The 19,102-nt window shown below is 35.9% G+C and overlaps 1 protein-coding gene across 1 annotated transcript in view; it reads left to right on the top strand.

Annotated features, from left to right (window-relative positions):
- Positions 1–17,001, top strand: part of LOC131154508 (WRKY transcription factor SUSIBA2-like) — a 37,533-nt gene extending 20,532 nt beyond the window's left edge. Inside the window, exons 3-5 of the mRNA XM_058107319.1 lie at positions 14,577–15,439; positions 15,524–15,682; positions 16,016–17,001. Of these exons, the coding sequence (XP_057963302.1) occupies positions 14,577–15,439; positions 15,524–15,682; positions 16,016–16,748 (1,755 nt within the window). The 3' untranslated portion in view covers positions 16,749–17,001. The remainder of the gene's footprint in view (positions 1–14,576; positions 15,440–15,523; positions 15,683–16,015) is intronic.
- Positions 17,002–19,102: the final 2,101 nt, after the last annotated feature.

The following is a 19,102-nucleotide window of genomic DNA, read 5'->3' as shown; positions in this document are numbered from 1 at the left end:
TACATGTCAAAAATGGCAGTCTCTTGGAAAACTTAATAAGTGGAGCTCTCCTTCAGTTGAAACCTGAAATTATCAAGGAATAGGGTGAGCAACCACAAGCTCAGTAGACATTCTTAATTCTTCCTTATTAAATAAGGATTTCAATACTTAACACTTGATTTTATACATGCATGCATAACCATAAGGTGCATGAACGCACTCTTTATTCAAAGCAACATGCAGGACACACTCTTTATTCTACGCAATCTGTTCGTCTAAATTTACCCTGGTAAAACATCCAAATAGCATGCATTCACACACACACACACACATATATATATATATATATATATATATATATTGATGTAGGATGGGTATGGTCGGCCTAGTCCTACGGTCAACCCTCAAGTAAGCACATACACGTAAACACTTTAATTTAAGAATTCAATCAACCAAACATAAACATCATAAATTATGCTACAATTCACATGTCGTAGGATTTTTGAAAAGGTGTATGATTTTATCCAGAAATTAAGTCCTAAGTGTTCCTTTATCAAGGAATCAAGTTTTTATGCGGAAAGATGTTATTTCAAAATTCAAGAATGAAAGTTCTACGTTAACAATGCAATATTCTTACGATTGATATTAGTAAGTGAAAATATTGAAATCTAAGGATTCAAGTGGGCTCCTATAATATGGGATTCTAGGTTTCAAGCAATGGTTCTCACAATAAAGCAAGGATTCAAGATAAGTAACGAATTTACCCAAGAGAATTGTTGGATGATTTGATGTTTTTCAACACGAGTTTAGACCACACCGGAAGTCCTTCGAACAAGCTTTGAAACACCAAGATGAAAGTAGCTATGGGGGTGTAGGGAGAGGAGGCCGTGTGGGGGTGTATAAGGGGGAGGCGTGTGGGTGATAGAGGGGAGGGGGTGATGGGGTGGTGATGTTGGATAGAGTGGTCTCTCACCACTTGATCTTCGGCGAGAACGGTGTAGCGGCTGCAGTCTCACGCTACGCAATCACAAGATTGGACAAAGCTTCAAGCTTCAACAATGGAGTTTTCTTTTTTAATATTCAAAAAATAGGTTGCCCTAGAGTTCTTACAAAGAGAAGAATATAAAGACTAACATGGGAGACAAAACATTAAACATTCTCACAACTCCCACACAAGCATGGGAGACAAAACATTAAACACTCTCACTAAATCCTAACACAATTAATGCTTTCCAACTTACTAGACACACACTCATGCTCAGTTGTCTTAAACTATTACAACTCAAATTGGAGATTCAAACATGTGCCAAAATGGAGGCCAAAATCGTGTGGCCTATTGGAGCATAAAACCGTGTGGGGCCCACATGGGTCTTGGGCTTGATCTTGCTTCAACATTTGACTTAGGTCTTCATGCACCTAATAGACTTCAAGACTAAATATCTAAGTCTTCAAAATTTCAATCCATGAGTCCATAAATGTCCAAGTCCAAATTAAATGTCCATGCAAAATATAACGTCCAACATAGAATATTATCTTCAAGAATGCATCCACAAATAATAAAGTCTTCAAAAGGCTTCCATCAAAAGGTAGATGATTTTCAAGTAATTCCATGTGTACCTACAAAACAATTATGAGTAATAGTGGACATTGGGAGGTCGTCCATGTGTCACCATATCGGCAAAGGAGATAGTCAAAGCATGTTGATCCCCATCATATATTTTTTTTCAACGTGGCTGCACTATCCCAACTAAGTGCACAGTTTATCTCGAACAAGTGCCAATTTCCAGCTCGGGCAACCAGTGCTTAATGCTGAAATACCAACAAATGCCAAATTCTAGCTTGGCCAGCCACCACTTAACACGGAAATACCCTCTGGAGGTTTAGGGCCTTTCACCCAAGGGAGACACAATCCTTACTTGCTCAAATTCTACAATATAACAGCCACAACAACACATGGTGCAGCTATTTGACACTAACAATTCAACATATGCATACACAAGCTTTTCTAGAGTAAGTAAAACAATCATCCTTCTAAGATGGAAATGGAGGTAAATATAATATTTAATTGTTTTGTGCATATGTAGGCATAGTTCATTTTGCTACATGTACACCACAAGAAAATGGAGTGGTAGGAAGGAAAAATTAAACTTTAATAACAAGGATATATGCAATGTTATTTAATTCCGGTCTAAGTAAAGGTTTTCAGAGTAACCTAAGTTAACTAGATGTCATATATCCAATAGAATTCCTTTTAAAAAACTCATGGTGTTACTATTGAATTTTGGAAGTGTAAGGGCCTAATAGACATTGTTGGCCCACAACCTAACAACTTAAGCTTTTAGGTAAATTGGTAATCTGACATGGTATCAGAGCTTGTTACAAGGATGTTCTGGATTCTAATCTTGTTGCCCACATTTATTATTTGTTTGTTGAGAATTTTTTTATTCCCTATAATGGGTGTTATTTATTGTTTGCTTCTCTCTCCATGTGCTGGCGGGCAGCATCTGCGGGGTAGTGTTAAGGCCTAGTATACATTGTTGGCTCACAACCTAACTGCTTAAGCTTTTAGGTAAAATGGTAATCTAACAGGAAGAAACAAAACCCTCATTTGAGTAATCTTGGAGTTTGGTTTCCCAAGACTTAGTCTAGGACCTGGTATTAAAAGGCTAGGCCCATTAGGAGCAATAATATTTAAATGTATTTTTCTAGGTTTTTGGACATGGAACCTAATGAATCAATAGATAGCATTGTAGTTTTATTTTTTTATTTTAATACTTTGATAAAAGAAGAGGATATTCATTAAATAAGAAAGTGGAAAGAATGTACATAATGGAGAATACGAAATCCTCCATATAAAAAGAGTACAAAAAAAAAAAAAAAAACCACAATCAAAATAACACAGCTTGTCATTTGCTTTGTATGTTTGAGAAGCACACCCCTTTAAAACATATTGCTGCAAAAGACCAATGTGAAGCTAAATAGTGGATCCTGTCCTAAAGCAAAGAACATATCTTCTTCCCTGTAAAAATGTGCATTTTGTTCCTACCTAATACCCACAAAATTGTGAAAGTCCTACTTCTCCAAAAGCCTGAGCCATCTCCACTCCTACCAAAGCTTTTAAGCCAACATATCATCCACCAATTCTAGACACATCCAATTCTCTCCTGTTAGAAGAGAAGTTGTTATTTTAGTAATTAGGTTGTGTTAATGGTGGGTATTTTTGTCCTTAAGAAACTTTATTATTATTAATAATATATAAGTGGGCAGACCTGGAGCTGTACGTAGAATCTAGGAAATTACCTTTTAGTTCTCTTTTCTTTTTCTATTCTTCTCCTCGTCTCTTCTCTCCTCCATCTCTAACTTCATAACATGGTATCAGAGCCATGGTTTCCAGGAGGTCTTGGCTTCTTGGGTTCTAGTCTTTTTGTGCATGCTTATTGTTTGTTTGTTAAGAATTATCTTATTCCCTATAGTGGGTGTTGTTTATCGTTTGTTTTTTTCTCCATGTGCTGTTGGGCCGCATGTGCCGGGGATTGTTAAGGCCTAATATACATTGTTGGCTTACAACCTAAAAACTTAAAATTTTAGGTAAAGTGGTAATCTAACATCTCCAAACAAGCCATACAACTTATTCCAAACCCTCCAAGAGAGAGAACAATGCAGAAAAAAATGAGAGGTAGACTCTGAACTTTCAATTCATGAAGGACACTCATCCATTGCCTCCTACTCTGTGACACATTGTTGGTGTTAACTCTATTAACAACAATCAAGAAAATAAAAGCCTTGATTCTAGAGGAGATTTAGCTTTCCAAATACCAAGGTGAAGTGGAAAGGACATGTCAACATGAATCAAATGCCCAAGAAACACTTTACAAAGGATAAATCCCAAAGGAATCTAAGACCAATGAATGAAAATCCCTCAACAACAAAGACGAGATCTCCCCCACTTCCTTATCCTGGTGATCCACGAAAATGAAAATCCCTAGGGATACTTTGCCCATCATAAATGACATCATTATGTGCAAAGGAAAGATGATAGAAACAAGTAAGGCATGGATGCAGTCATATTTGTCAAATGAGATTTGAATTGTCAATAAAATTCCTAGTTTTAGGAATTGAGACTCAGAAACTTAAGGTTGGGTACAGATTTTCAAAATCAATTCCAAATGACATGCATGCAACGAGCATGCAATAAACAGAAAACAAATCTAAATTTTAAGACTGAAAAAAACATATTTCTTGTGTATGCTTTCTCTAAACAATAAAGGTAAACATTAAAATTTAGGTTGTTTTAGGAAAGGAATGAAGAAAAAAATAATAAAAAGCTTTTAGTGTTTCTCAACAATAAAAAAGCATATTTCATGTGTAATCTAATTAAAAAGCATAAAAAAAAAAAGTTACTTAAAAAAACTGAAAAATAATTAAACAAGATACTAAAAAAAATCACGGTTTATACATTAACACGTAGTGAAATGTCAGTACCACCTTAGCCGACCAGTGTTTTCCCCTTCTTCTCAATTGCAGAACACTATACTCCTCCAAGAGTGAAGAATGGTTTTATGAGGCAGCAGAAGAGCTAAAGTTCTTTTTTGTCCTTTTCTTCAGCACAAAAACTCTGACATCAAAAGAAGGAATGGAAAACAATCATGTAAAAGGAGCAATAAATTTTTTTCCTTTTTTTTGGTTTTTTTTTTGGGGGGAGGGGGGGGGGGGTTTGGTGTTAAACCAACTCGATATGAAAGGTTTAGAATCATGTGAATCAAATTCATATTGATTCATTACATTGGGGGGTTCGACAGTGGTTTGGTGGTTTTTTGATTTGCTGTAAGATTTGAATCAATTTGGTGTGGAATTGATATGAATTGTAAGACTCAAATTGTGAATTGTAATAGCCCAGTTGAAATTCAGGTCCCCAATCGAAATGAAGCCCATTGGTTTTCTTCTAAATTCTGTAAGGCAGTGGAACTTCATCTTCCTTCGGAGCTAAAGCAGGCCGCAACTGCATTAGCTTCTCAAACGACCTCAAACCAGACCTATGGTGGTCAAGAGGAGAGGAGTAGCTGTTCTGATGACGGAAAAGAGATAACAGAAAGAGAAGGAGGTGGTAATAGAAAGATTAGTTTCTAAAGATTCAAATAATATTCTTGAGGGTGTTTTTTTTCCTGTTCAGGACAAGTATGCTAATGAGCAGGGTTCCGAAATTGGGGGAAATTGGTGAAATTGGAGAAATCTTGAAGAAATTGGAGATATTCATCTAGTGAAATTACTCATCTCAAAAAGTGGGTTAAATATAGTGGAGGAGCCAATTGGTGATAGGGCTAGTATCTGCAAGGATAGTAAGAGATGGGGGGATGTTTTGCATGATGATAATACAGATAGTAGTGATTTTGATTGTGACAGGGGCTTACTTTTTGAACAAATTCGGGATCAGCATGGTTATTCTTCTGACTCCTTTTGATCATCTTGGGGATTTATCTTATGTGCTGCCGCCGCCTCTAGAAGGTTTAGATGGTATTAATATTTTTGAAGATGATATTTCTAATGAAGAGCAAAAACGAAAAAATGGAACTCTGCCTATCCTAGCTCAAAAAATTTCTGGGAAGTACCATCAAATTCAGAGTTTGTTAGATAACCTGGGCCTCAATTTGTTTGATCATGGAGGAAATGAAGTTAGGCTTGATGTTGGTAAATCTAAGGTGAAGAAGGGTTAGAGTGAATTAGCTAATTTGAGGTGTTTGGTGAACAATGATGGGAAGGGTTTAAAGAGACATATTTAAACTTGCTAGAGCTAGTAAAAGAAAGAGCAAGTACTTAGGTAATGTAAAATGTATAAAAAGTGAGGATAATGTTGTCTTAGTTAAGGAAGAAGACAAAAGAAATGTGGCAAAATTATTTTAGTAAGCTATTTAATGAAAACCAAATAGAAGGGTCAAATTTAGAATTGACAAATGAGGAAAAGGTTAGAGACGAGGGTCTTAGAAAATCAATTTGGTTTTATGCCTAGGAGATCTACTATAGAAGCTATATATCTTTTAGGAAGAGTAATGGAAAGGTTTAGGGGGTAAGAAGAGGGAGTTGCATATGGTTTTTATAGACTTTGAGAAAGCATATGATAGGGTATCTAGAGAAGTTTTATGGTAGGTTTAAGAAAAAAAGGGCATATGTAGTAGGTATACTGATATCATTAAGGATATGTACGATTAGGAGGAGTATTCAAAATGAGGTTCCATAGTGTATATTGTTTGTCAATGATATTGTCTTGATTGATCAAACTAGGGATGGAGTAGAATCTAAGTTAGAATTACACATAGAAGCTTTAGAATCCAAAGGTTTTAGTATGAGTAGAAAAAAGACAAAATATTTGAAATGTAATTTCAATCATAGTAGGAGGAATATTGGAGAATTGGTTAAACTTGATGGTCAAGAAATCAATACCCCTCGTAGATCCCGATACCTTGGATCTATTATGCACGTTGAAGGACAAATTGAAGAAGATGTAATGCATACAGTTAAAGTAGATTGGGTAAAAAGGAAAAGTGTTTCAAGTGCGCTCTGTGATTGTAAAATACCCTTAAAATTAAAAGTCAAGTTCTTTAAGACAGTTCTAAGACCAGCTATGCTATATGGATCAGAATATTAAGTGATTAAGAAACAACATATCCAAAAAGTAAAAGTTGGCGAAATGAGAATGCAGAGGTGGGCTAGTGGTATAACATTAAAAAATAAACTGAGGAATGAATATATTTGTGGTAAGTTAGGCGTAACTCTTGTAGGAGATAAGATAAGGGAAGGATGACTTAGATGATTGGAACATCTGCAACGTAGGCCAAATAGTGCGCTAGTGAAGAGGAGTGAGCTAGTTATTGTGGGAGGCAGTACAAGGGGTAGGGTAGACCTAAAATAATTTGGTGTGAGATAGTAAGGATTTAGTAGCCTTGAATTTGTCAGAGGAAGTTGCTCATAATCGCATAAATTGGCAGAAAAGGGTTCATGTAGTTGGTTCAACTCAATAGCCATAATAAGTCATTTTAGGTAGTCTAATACAGGAAAGAGATCTCCAAATCAAACACATGATAAAATTACTAAATCTTCTAAAGATAGAAGAAACAAGATAATAAGGATAGTAAGAACTTTAGAGCATGCTACGTTATATATTTAGTTCAAGGTACAAGAGATTCTCTTTGTACCCATAGTTTAGTTTCATCTACTATTTATGATCTATAAATGTTTGAGGAAATTTGATAATGAAATGAATTCTAGACTTGGTATGAACACTTGGGTACTTGTAGATGTACCTTTTGGATCTAAACAAAAAGTTGTAAATTAATGTTTATAAAGAAAATAAGGGCAGACAGTATAGATAAATTCTAAGCTAGGTGATGCATGGGCAGCATCAAAGATCTGCAGCCATAAGAGAGATTAGAAGAAATGTATAGAAGAAGGGAATGCAAGTAGAGAGGAGATACAAAGGGGAACTCACGTTCACTTAAATTCAAATTCAACAATAACTGCCTACAACATGGCTTTCACACACTATTTATGTGAAAGCTTCTTCACATGAAATTATATATAAACCCCTACAACTACATTGCATGACAAATGTAACCTTGTATTGCACAAATACTACAAACAAGCCCCCAACATACATAAAGTACAAGCAAACTAACGCGTAATTAAACAACTAAGAAAAATTATGATTTAGGACCCAATAAACCGTTGACCTTATTCTTCAACATAGGCCTCCAAATTGGGTCAAAATGATCAATCCAAATATCCGCTTCTCATCCTATATCAATTCTTCCCTTTGGAAAGAACTTGACTCCGTCGAGCTGGGTGAAGTATAAAGGAGCCCATCACCATGAATAGTATCATTTTATTTCATAAGAAAGGGACCAGCAGTATGCTTCAATTTGGTGAGTGGGAGACTCGTGATGGTATCAACTTCTACTTCTTATTGTCAATGGAGAAGGAATAAGAATTATTGTCTCTGTCATGCTTAACTTTCCTATCAAATGACATGGATGGCCCAAAAGAATATGACATTTTGAGAGGAAGGATATCACATTGCAGAGTCTCCACAATGGAACCAATCTTGAAGGTAAGAAAGCAACGATCATGGAACTTCAAGTTGGTATTAGTCACCAAGAAATTTTGTATGGTTTGGGATGTGGCTCAACTTTCATATTTAACTTCTTCACAGCTTCTTTAGAAGCTAAATTTATGTAACTTTCGGCATATCACCTGAGCTTGAAAGATGTTGATCAGCCTCCAATTTATTTTTTCTTCAATATTGTGGGAAGAGAGCATATGGCGAAGCACTAAACAGTTTTTCACATTGCCATCATCATTTAAATCACCTGGAATTTCTGTTTTCAGCTTCAGTTACTTGAATGACATCATCACCATCGTCTTCTTTTTCTGCAACAGCAATGACTTGGTTAGAACATTGTGCATCTCTATGCCCAAAACCTTGACATTTAAAGCATTTAGGTGATGGTTGGCTCTTGTAAGTTGTTCCAAAATGCTCAGGAGTCTTCCAAGGGGTATTAGTCTGAATTCCTTTACCTAATTGCTCAACTATCTTATCTCGTACAATTCTACTATTATTGCCTGATGTAGCTCTTGGAGAAATACGTTGCATGACCTCCTTAATCAGAATGGCAACCTGTACTGCATCCTCAACTGTAATAAGATGACATGCAGCAAGTTTGGAGGTAATAGCTGGCTTCATCCCTTTTCTGTACGAAGCCATGATCACATCCTCTTTCCATTCTATGTCAATGAGTAGCCAAATGATAGAATCTACAAGTGTACTCTATCACTGTTTTTTCTTGCTTCAAATCGAAGAGATGGAGATGAGCACACTGCTAATCATTGGGAGGCACAAATTGCCCCTGCATGGTGCGCTTCATCTCATCCCATGTCGTAATCTCACCAAGTCTTCTTCATCTCATGAATTGTGAATTGAAAATCGAATCAAACTGTAAGATTCGGTACAAATTTTGAAAAATTGATTCCAAATGACATGCACATATATACAACGAAATAAATTGCAAAACAAATTGAAATTTCAACAAATATGGATCAATCAAGTTTCTAATTGGAATAGGGCTTGCCTTTGAAGCAAGTTTTGTATGACCAAATCCTCTTATGATCTATTTAGGAGTCCTGTTTAAAAAAACTAAGGTGAGGAATCAGGAAAAATTAATAAAAAAACTGAACTTACTTTGAAAGGAAATCAGCTCATGCATCTACAGTATCTCAACTCTGGAGTCAGGACCTCTAGTTTTCTTCTCCAGACTTTGATTTTCCTCGCCAGAGTCTCTTCTAACCTTCCCAATGGCACTCACGGAATGCAGAAGCAGAGAGAGGGAGGAGAAGAGGCAGAATGAGAAACCAAAAGTCTTTCTTTGCTGTTTTTCGAGGACAGAACTTACATAAAGGGGTTTTAGAGTGTAATTGTGCCAAAAAAAATGTTAAACTACTTTTTAAGTCGGTTGAAAAGGGTCAGAGACTCAGAGCTGCCTTGTACGCGATAGAAATTAATTGTGTGAATCACATGATTCGTTTCAATTCTCCAACTCACCCAGCTGAGTTGATTGTTTCCCTATGATTTAGGGTGTTTTCTGATTCATGTATATGATTTGACTTAAAATTTCCCTAAAACGATATGAATCATACGATTCGAATCGAGAATTGTACAATTCTAACAACTGTGGTGAGGTGCACTAGAAGGAACAGGGTAGACCTAAAATAACTTGAAATGAGGGAGTCAATAAGGATTTAATAGCCCTGAATTTGCTAAAGGAAATTGTTTATGATTGTGTAAATTGGTAGAAATGGATTCATGTAGCTGACCCCACCTAATGGGACTTGAGGCTTGGTTTGTTGTTGTTGTATGTAAAGGCAGGATTTCTTATTCTCCCTGTTCTTTATTTCTTCTTTTCTCTTTCTTTTTGTGCTGTTTGTTTTTTAGCCTTCTAATAAAATTATTTGTTTATAAAAAAAATAAAAATGGCTAGTACTAAGCCTGCAAATCATATTCACATGAACTGCTATGAAAAATATTTAAAGAAAAACAACATTATGATTTTTGCTGGGTCTCTTGAGGAACAAACTTGTTCAATAGGCTCAACTATGATAGAAGAGTTTTTGGCTTTAGCTTCTTAGAGTAAAGAAGCTGAATGGTGTAGGAGTTTATCAATTGAAATCCATAATGGCCAAATCAGTGCCACCATTATAAGTACATTGTGATAGTGAAGGCTTTGAATTTATGGTAAGTCTATAATGGAAAGTCTAGACACATAGGATTAAGATAGTTGTTATTATTATTATTATTATTGCAAAAGAAGAGATTCATTATTAGGGATTAAGAATTTACAAGGAGGAGAATAAGACATCTCCCTTTAAAGTTCGTGACAAACCAGAATGAAGATAAAAAATGGAAAAAGAATGAAAATGTAAATAAACAAGACCACAACTCCCAAAATCAAACAATTCATTATAAGGGATTAAGAATTTACAAGAAGGAGAATAAGACATCTCCCCTTAAAGTTCGTGACAAGCCAGAATGAAGATAAAAAATGGAAAAAGAATGAAAATGTAAATAAACAAAACCACAACTCCCAAAATCAAACCAACGGGTTACGCCAATCTCACTGAACATCCAAAAAGCTCACTCCCTATTCAAAACCAACACAGCACAACAACGCCAAGTAGTGAATCCTCTTCCAGACCAACAACCAGTTCAACTTCTTCCCTCATACCTGCATTATTTTCCAACCATAACCCTTACCCTACTGTGAAAGAACCACATTTCCATGGTGCAGGCCAGCCCTTTCTCCTTCCAAAACCCACAAATGAAGTAGCCAAAAACTCCTCAATGGATTCTGGACTAGTCCAACTTTCCCCCAAAACCCCAAATATTTTATTCGGTATTTTCAAGCAAAATCACAATGTAGAAAGAGATGAGAAGCTGCCTTTGAATTATTGTAGCAAGGCACACATACATTTGGAGAAAGTGCAGTCATTGATATCCTAATTTGCAACAATTTATTGGTATTGATTCTACTAAGCATGACCAACTAGATAAAAGCATTAATTTTTGGGGGTGCTTTGGCCTTCAAAATAATAGAATAAAGGGGAAAAGAGGAATTAGAATGGGTTAAGAACTCACAAAATGATTTACAAGAGAATACCCCCAAATGATCCAAGGATCAAGCGTGAACATCCATTCCCAAAGAAGATGACAATTATTCAACAAAAGTGGACAGCTCAAACAACTCCCTATCATTAAGAGGTATCCTAAAATAAAAATCTCAAGACCAAAGGGATACCCAAATTAACAGCAAAGAGATAATGCTATTCTGCCCTGAGCACAGATGGAAGAGATGAGGAAAAGAGGTGGATAAAGTAGTATTCCGCAGCTAAAAGTCTTTCAAAAAATGAATTTGAGAACCTCGACCCACCTGAAATTTAGTGTGCAGAATTAATGAGGAATAAATATGTGAAATATATCTCCAGTTCACGAACTCTGCAAAGAACATCTAAAACTGACACTGGTATCCCATCGATTCTCACTCAAGCTTCCAATTTTGACTTGCACTCCACATCCAAGCTCACCAAATGGTTCCCTTGACCCCCGACATCAGACCATAGGAAATATATTATAATTCTCAGTCTTGCTAGAAATCCCCATAGGAATCTTAAAACTAGACAAGTAATACAATGGGATACAAAACAGACAAACCTGGATAAGAGTGATTCTACCCCCAAAAGAGAAAACAGCCCCCATCAAACCACCTAAATGCTTCGCCACCATTTCAGGAACCGGATTCCAAAAATTCACAAATTTAGGATTACCCTCCAGAGGGACCCCTTCATATGTCAAAGGCCAATCTAGCAATCCACATCCCACATCAGAGGACTACTCCCTAGCACACTTATCAAACACATTAATAGCAGCTAAGCCGCTTTTCCCCATATTCTTAAGCCTAGACACCCTCTCAATGACTTGAAGAATACCCAAAATACTCTTGAAAGAATGACCGTGATCATCTAAAAAGAAAGTGACATTGGAAGATGAAAAACCACAACTTCCTCTCTTGCCACTGTGAACCCTTTAAATAGACCCCTATCCACTGCCCTAGCCACATTCTACTCAAAATATCAGTCACTAAGACAAACAGAGAGGGGGGAAAGAGGGTCACCTTGTCTTAATACCTCTTGAGGTACTAAACCAAGACATAGATTCACCATTCACTATGATCGAAAAAATTAACACATTAAACATACAGCCCCTCATCCACCGACGCCATCTCTCACAGAACCCCTTCCTCATAAAGATTTTATCCAAACTCTGTCATAAGCTTTCTCAAAGTCCAATTTAAAAATGAAACCCCTCTTCTTACTCCTACAAATATTCTCAACCACCTCATTAGCCACTTGATGCAGGAGCAGCATCAAGGATCTGCAATAGAGAAAGATGAAGAAATTGAAGAGAGGAGAGAGGTGATACAAGGGGGAAACTTACATTCACTTCAAATTTAAATCGAACAACTGCCTACAACATGGCTTTCACACGAATATAAACCTCTTCACATGAAACTACATATACACCCCTAGTACTACATTACATTATAAACATGCTCCTATAATACACAGATACTACAAACAAGCTCCCAAATACACATAATGCTACAGTCTTATTAAACTAAACACATAATATGATACTGACTAAACCCAACAATTGCTTGACCCAATTCTTCTTAATTATGCTCCAACAAGGATCTTCCCAAGGTCTGACTGATTGTCCTATATCAAATCTTCCCCATTTAGAAAAAAAATTGGCCTCAAATTTAGTGAGACAGTAAACCATGATCTTTTGGTAGCATCATAGAGTTGAATTGAGAGTTGGATCAATGAACTCATTGGGGATGACAAACTCTAAGAAATGTTTGCAAGACATTAGATGTCTTCAAACACATTCATTTCCTTGCTTGTAATGTCTTCGAGTTGAGTGACTAATAGATTCTTTGTCTTGTTTGTTTGGTAGTGTGGGCTTCCTTTTCTTTTTCCTTTCTTTCGTCTCCCTCTTCTTCTTCCTCCTCTTTTATTTTTTTAATTATTATTATTTTTATTAATTATCTCATCTTTACTTATTAAAATATGGTTTTAATGAAATTTCCCTGCAATTATTCCACTTGACGATTGTGTGTGACAACCCCCAGGAATCTAGGTATGACACTAAAATCTTTAGCTTCATTTGTTATTCAATTTTTTTTTTTTTATTCTACTCTGAATCACTACTAACATTTCACTAATTTTCTCTAGTTTTTTATCACCGAATCTTCCTTCAAAACTTCAATCATTTCATCCAACAAACCTCAAATCAAACTTCTCCAAATGTCGAAGAAGCTGGTCCATCATGTTATTGTTCTGAAAACTAAAATTTCACTTAGCTTTAGATTCAAATCTATGTTACATGGACCATGGTTATGAATATGGGAATGGATTGGGATGCTTTGACCATTGTATGAAAGGATTAGGTTTGGGTTGCTATTTTGTGTCACAGTTCATTGGGTTACTAACATTTGGATTCCTTGGTTTGACGTGTGAGAGTTTCTGTATATATAAAAGTAACTAACAAGATGCACTGCAAATTTGTAATAAGATGATAAACCGCAAATTTCCAGTATAAAAATATAAAATTTGTAGATTGCATGAGCAAAATTCTTAAAAGCGGATCATGCATTTACTTTACAAAGACTTGTAATAAGAAGAAAATTACAAAGAATTCAAATTTAATCTCTTGATCTTGCCCGTTCTCCTTTTCCATTTTTGTGATCTAGATGGTGAATTAATTATGAATGGGGGCACAGTCTCGATTTCTGTTCCAATTTTATTTCTCTTTTGGGAGAAAAGGGGGGGGGGGGCGGCTACGGCAGCCTAGTAACAAGTTTCGAACTGTTTTGCCTTTTCTGCATCTTTTTAAGTGCAAAGGCACTTTTGTTGCCTGCCTTTTTCAAAACCATATCACAATCTTTCATATACCAGAGCCCAACACACATTTTTTTTTTTTTTTTTGAGAAGCCTCTGCATAAATAAATTGTATTCAGTTTGATGGAACTGTCCTACACTGATCATCTCTTACCATAATAAATTGGGATAATGCCTGGAGAATATTAAATGCTTTTATTTGTTACCTTTTCTTTATTATCAACTGGTGTTATAGTGAATATGCTCACACATTGCTCTCTTATTCTATCAATAATTGGTAGGTCAACGACTCATCACATATCATGACATCTTCACCAATTTTTAATCAAATGTGTTTGCATTTAATTATTCTTATATTTTTTGGAAGAGTTTATTGCATGAATTAATATTTGAAGAATGAGTATTAAGTTTTTATACATTCTCATGTTCTTCAATGGTATTTTTTTCTGACTATTGGAAATATTGTTATCTGCATTGTTTTATGTGTTCAAAATGCATTTGCATTTTATTTTACAGAAAATAATCAATTTTCTTACTATGATTTCAAGATCATGTATAATTGGATTGATTAGGTGTCTTTCCCTTGTGATCTTACTCAGAGTTTGGGTGCTTCCGTTGACTATCAAGCTGTTCCTCATGTCCAACCACCAGATTTTGAATTTGCAGCAGAGTTTCCGAAGGAAAAGACAAATAACTGTGCCACAGATTCTCCAAATGAAGTTGAACACTTGAATGAAGTGATTGTGAGTGCCAATTCCATTCCTTTGCAAACATTTTGTTCCAATGTAGCTAGTGATCAAGTGCTTCAACAGAAAGAGCCTATTCAAGGAGAGGATGCAGGAACTCATTATCTTTTGGAAGGAGACCAGAAAGAGGTGTACCCTCCTGCAGGAGTGATGAGGACATCTGAAGATGTATACAATTGGAGAAAGTATGGGCAAAAACAGGTAAAAGGTAGTGAGTATCCAAGGAGCTACTATAAATGTACCCATCCAAATTGTCAGGTGAAGAAAAAGGTAGAACGTTCCCATGATGGTCAAATAACAGAGATCATCTATAAGGGTTCTCATAATCATTCTAGACCACAGCCAAGTCGCAGATCAGCACCTGGATCAGGATTTTCATTCAATGAGATGGAGATGGGTGAAGGCAGTGGATCTTGTGTCAAAGTAGAAGGTGGGTTGGTTTGGAGAAATATCCAGCCAGGGTCCAAGGAAATTAAATTTGGTTCAGATTTGAGAGTTGATCGTCTTGAAAGGACATCCTCGACATCGGTTGTAACAGAGCTTTCTGATCCATTATCAACAACACAAGGTAAATCCATGGGTGTATTTGAATCAGCTGAAACTCCAGAGCTCTCATCTACACTTGCTAGTCATGATGATGATGAAGATGGGGCCACCCAGGGAAGCATATCAATTGGAGATGAGGCTGATGATGATGAATCTGAGTCAAAAAGAAGGTATTTCCTTTTTTTTTTTTCAAAAATGATGTGTGCCTTAGAGGTGGCAACAAATATGTTTCTCTGATGAACCATTCATTGCAGGAAAAAGGAGAACTGCTTGGTTGAACCAAATTTGTCATCCAGAGCTGTCCGTGAGCCAAGAGTAGTTGTCCAAATCGAGAGTGAAGTGGACATACTCGATGATGGATATCGTTGGCGAAAGTACGGGCAAAAAGTTGTTAAAGGAAATCCAAACCCTAGGTATCAACGTTTATGTTGCTTTGTTTTATAGTTTGTTTATGGTGTGGTAAGAAACATTCTTGGTGCGAGAACTTACACTACTCCCTGAAGTTGGTAAGGCAAGTCTTAACTGATAGTGAAATGCCTTACCTACAAAAAACATTCATACACTGAATTTTTTTGAAAAAAAACAGAAAAGAAACGTCTCATTGTTTTTGTGCCGTGCTTCTGCTGATGAAGGTTGTGAACTTGAGCTAACAAGTCAATTTTCTCTGGCATGGAAATTAAGCTTATGCTTTCCAATAGCAAAATGTGTAGGGTGCCATTACTTTTTTTTTTCCCCCTTTGTTACAGGAGCTACTACAAATGCACTAGTGCAGGATGCTCAGTGAGGAAGCATGTGGAAAGAGCCTCTCACAATCTCAAATCTGTTATCACAACATACGAGGGAAAGCACAACCATGAAGTCCCAGCAGCCAAAAACAGCAACCATGCAAACTCCAATGGGGGAAATTTACCTCCGCCTGCCCCTAATGCTCAGCCAAACCTGATATTGCCCAGCAACACCAATGTCCCAAAGCCCGAATCACATGTTCAAGAGTTTGTGCAGTGTTTTGAAAGAAAGCCTGATTTTAGTAATGAATTTCTACGACCCAGTTTTCTCAAAAATTTTGGTAATGATGTGAAATTTGGAGCCCCGTCAATCTACCAAATGAAGTACCATTCTTTACAAAATAGCATGACTTATGGATCATTTGGGCTGAATCCCAACCACGGTGAAGCTAATCATGCCAATTCCATGGCAAATGCTGTCCCAGATTTCCCCATTTCATTGCCATTGAGTCTCCCCCAATCTGCCAGTCTAGCTCTAGCTGGCTTTGATTTTAGTAATCATGGAAAGCCTGTTGGTTCAGTTCATCCCTTTATTGCAGGGCAGCGGCTGAAGGAGAATGACATAAGATATATCAGGCCTAAACAGGAGCAGAAGGATGATGGTCTATATGATCCCTGCTTGCCTGTTGATCATGCAAACCCACCATCTTCATCGTCGATGTACTACGGAATTGCAGGAAGTTTTCCGACATAAATATTTTTTCTTTTCTTTAAAGGTGAGTCAGTAATAGAGATGGGCTGCTAGCATTTCTGGCTGGTTTGCCTTGCCCCTCTGTGTGTGTGTTTTTTTTTTCGGTCCTTTCTTTTTCTACGTGTTGGGGTCTCCAGTTTTTTTTTGCGTAGAGTATTTTTAAGAGCATCTTGTTCAAAATAAACATGATTATCTATAATGAAGTATTCATTTTTCTTTGTGCTTGTTAGATCAACAAAAAATTGCCTGTTTCAAAGTTCTAGGGTTTCCTTTATGTGTGGGTGATGGTGGTGGTCTGACTGGGAAAATTCGTTTTGCACACTGGTTGAGTCATTGGAATGGGTGCTTTAGAAAGATTTTTAAAAATGAATCTTCTAAGATGGGATGTCATTTTTGAATATCAATGTAACAGGGATATAGAATTTCTACACATTGGTGTGATGTGTTTGGAACTTGGAAAGTATTAGAAAAAGGAAGGAAAAAAATATTAAGGAATTTAGGTTTTCATATTTGATATTGAGAAAAGTAAAAAATAAAAATAAAAAATATATTAAAATTATGAGCAAATTTTTAATTTTATATATCATTAATATTTAAATTTTAAAATTTTAATTTTATAAAAAAATTTATATTCAATATAATTTAACATAGAAAAGAAAATATAATGGAAAATTAGTTTTCTTTTTTTTTTTCTTTTCTTATTTCAAGTAAAATTTTTTATTCAAACAAAATGATTGAAAAAATATTTATGATAAATTAATAAAAATGGATTATTTTCTTGCTTGATTTGTTCTTGAGAAAGCTGATGAAACAACAAATTTTTCACATCATCTTCAAGTCGAATGAGTTATGTTTCTCAGAAAGAAAAATGTCCGTGCATGGTATTTAGCACGAAATTGTATAAATAAAATAAAATATACTCAACACATTAAGAACGCAATATAAAAAATAATTAAAATAAGAGAGATGATGTGAAGTAGTTGCGGAGAGGAGGGACGAGAGATGGAGAGAGTTGTGAAATTAGGAGTAAAGAAATAGGTTGTAAACATGTGAGGATATTTTGAGATTTTAAAATATAATAATTTGTTAACCTTATGTTTGGAGAAAAGTAGGATTTAGATTTGTATTAGATTTCCGATGATATGTAAAATAAAATTGTAGTAAAATTTATTTACATTCATTCAAATCTAAATTTATGTTTTCAAATGTAAATTAATTTTTTTTAAAATTTTTTTTGCCAGTCATTCTCTTGCTGATTCCTACAAGCTTGGGATTTGGACACTTTTTAAAATGAAAAATGAGGATGCTTGTTAAAAGTTTTGTGGGAATACATATCATTCTCACGAGTGCGATTTTTAAAATATAAAATGTGAACCAAACATGCGAATATTTTAAAATAAATGAAGGATTTTTTTTTTAGAAATTATTGGTTAAATTTACAATTAAAAGTCACTTTTTAAATCACTCATTTTATGGATCGTTTGGAACCACTTATGCAGAAGTGTTTTTTAGAAAAAAAAAAAAGTGCTAAATTTAATAAGTCCATGTTGGAAGTGTCAAGCTTGCTGGACATCTGGACCATCAATTGTGCTGGAAAATCCAACAGCTGAAATCTATTTCTGCAGTAAGGGCATTGCTGTAATTTTTATCTTTTGTAGTTTATGTATATAAGACCAGCAGTGCTAGTTTTAGGAGGACAACACACATAGTGTTAGGGAGTGACAATGTAATGGGGAAAATGGGGAGTGAGATACTACTATAATTGTATTCTCCAGGGATTTGGAATGAATATATGATTATCTATGTTATCGTTTGTATGATTATTCTCTTGTAGTTGAATAATACAAGTAGTCCTTTTCATTGTGGTGTTTTGTTGCCTTGGATTGTGATGTCTCTGATTGTTATAGTCTTATTCGGTGTATAAAAATATATTGCTCGTGTGATATCCTATTGTTCCTTGGTTTTCTTGAGTATTGACACTCACCAGGTGCTCGTGATAGCAGGCTTGAACGTTTGAGACTTAGCTGACTTGTCGAGGGAGAGCTCTCATCGAGTGCCACACGGCCCTTACTTGAGTCCCATTTTGAGAGTCCGTGACAGTTGGTATCAGAGCACAGTGTGTGCGAGCACCATGAGTGGTAATATGAGAAACAAGTCAGGAAAAGTGGAGTGCATTGAGGCGCTTGAGACGAAACTTGTAACCCTAGAGAGAACGTGGGGTGAACTCCAAGGGTTGGTGGCAACATTGATAAAAGAGAAAAGCGTGCCAATAGAGCTTGAGGCAGCTAAAGAAAACCCTAGAGAAAATCTATATGGGGTATCAAAAGTTGTAGAGGGACTTGAGGAACTTGAAAAAT

This window comes from Malania oleifera, chromosome 4 (assembly GCF_029873635.1).
Source record: "Malania oleifera isolate guangnan ecotype guangnan chromosome 4, ASM2987363v1, whole genome shotgun sequence".
Taxonomy (NCBI): Eukaryota; Viridiplantae; Streptophyta; class Magnoliopsida; order Santalales; family Ximeniaceae; genus Malania; species Malania oleifera.
The sequence above is the reverse complement of the archived record's forward strand: the minus strand, read 5'-3'. Positions and strand labels throughout refer to the sequence as shown.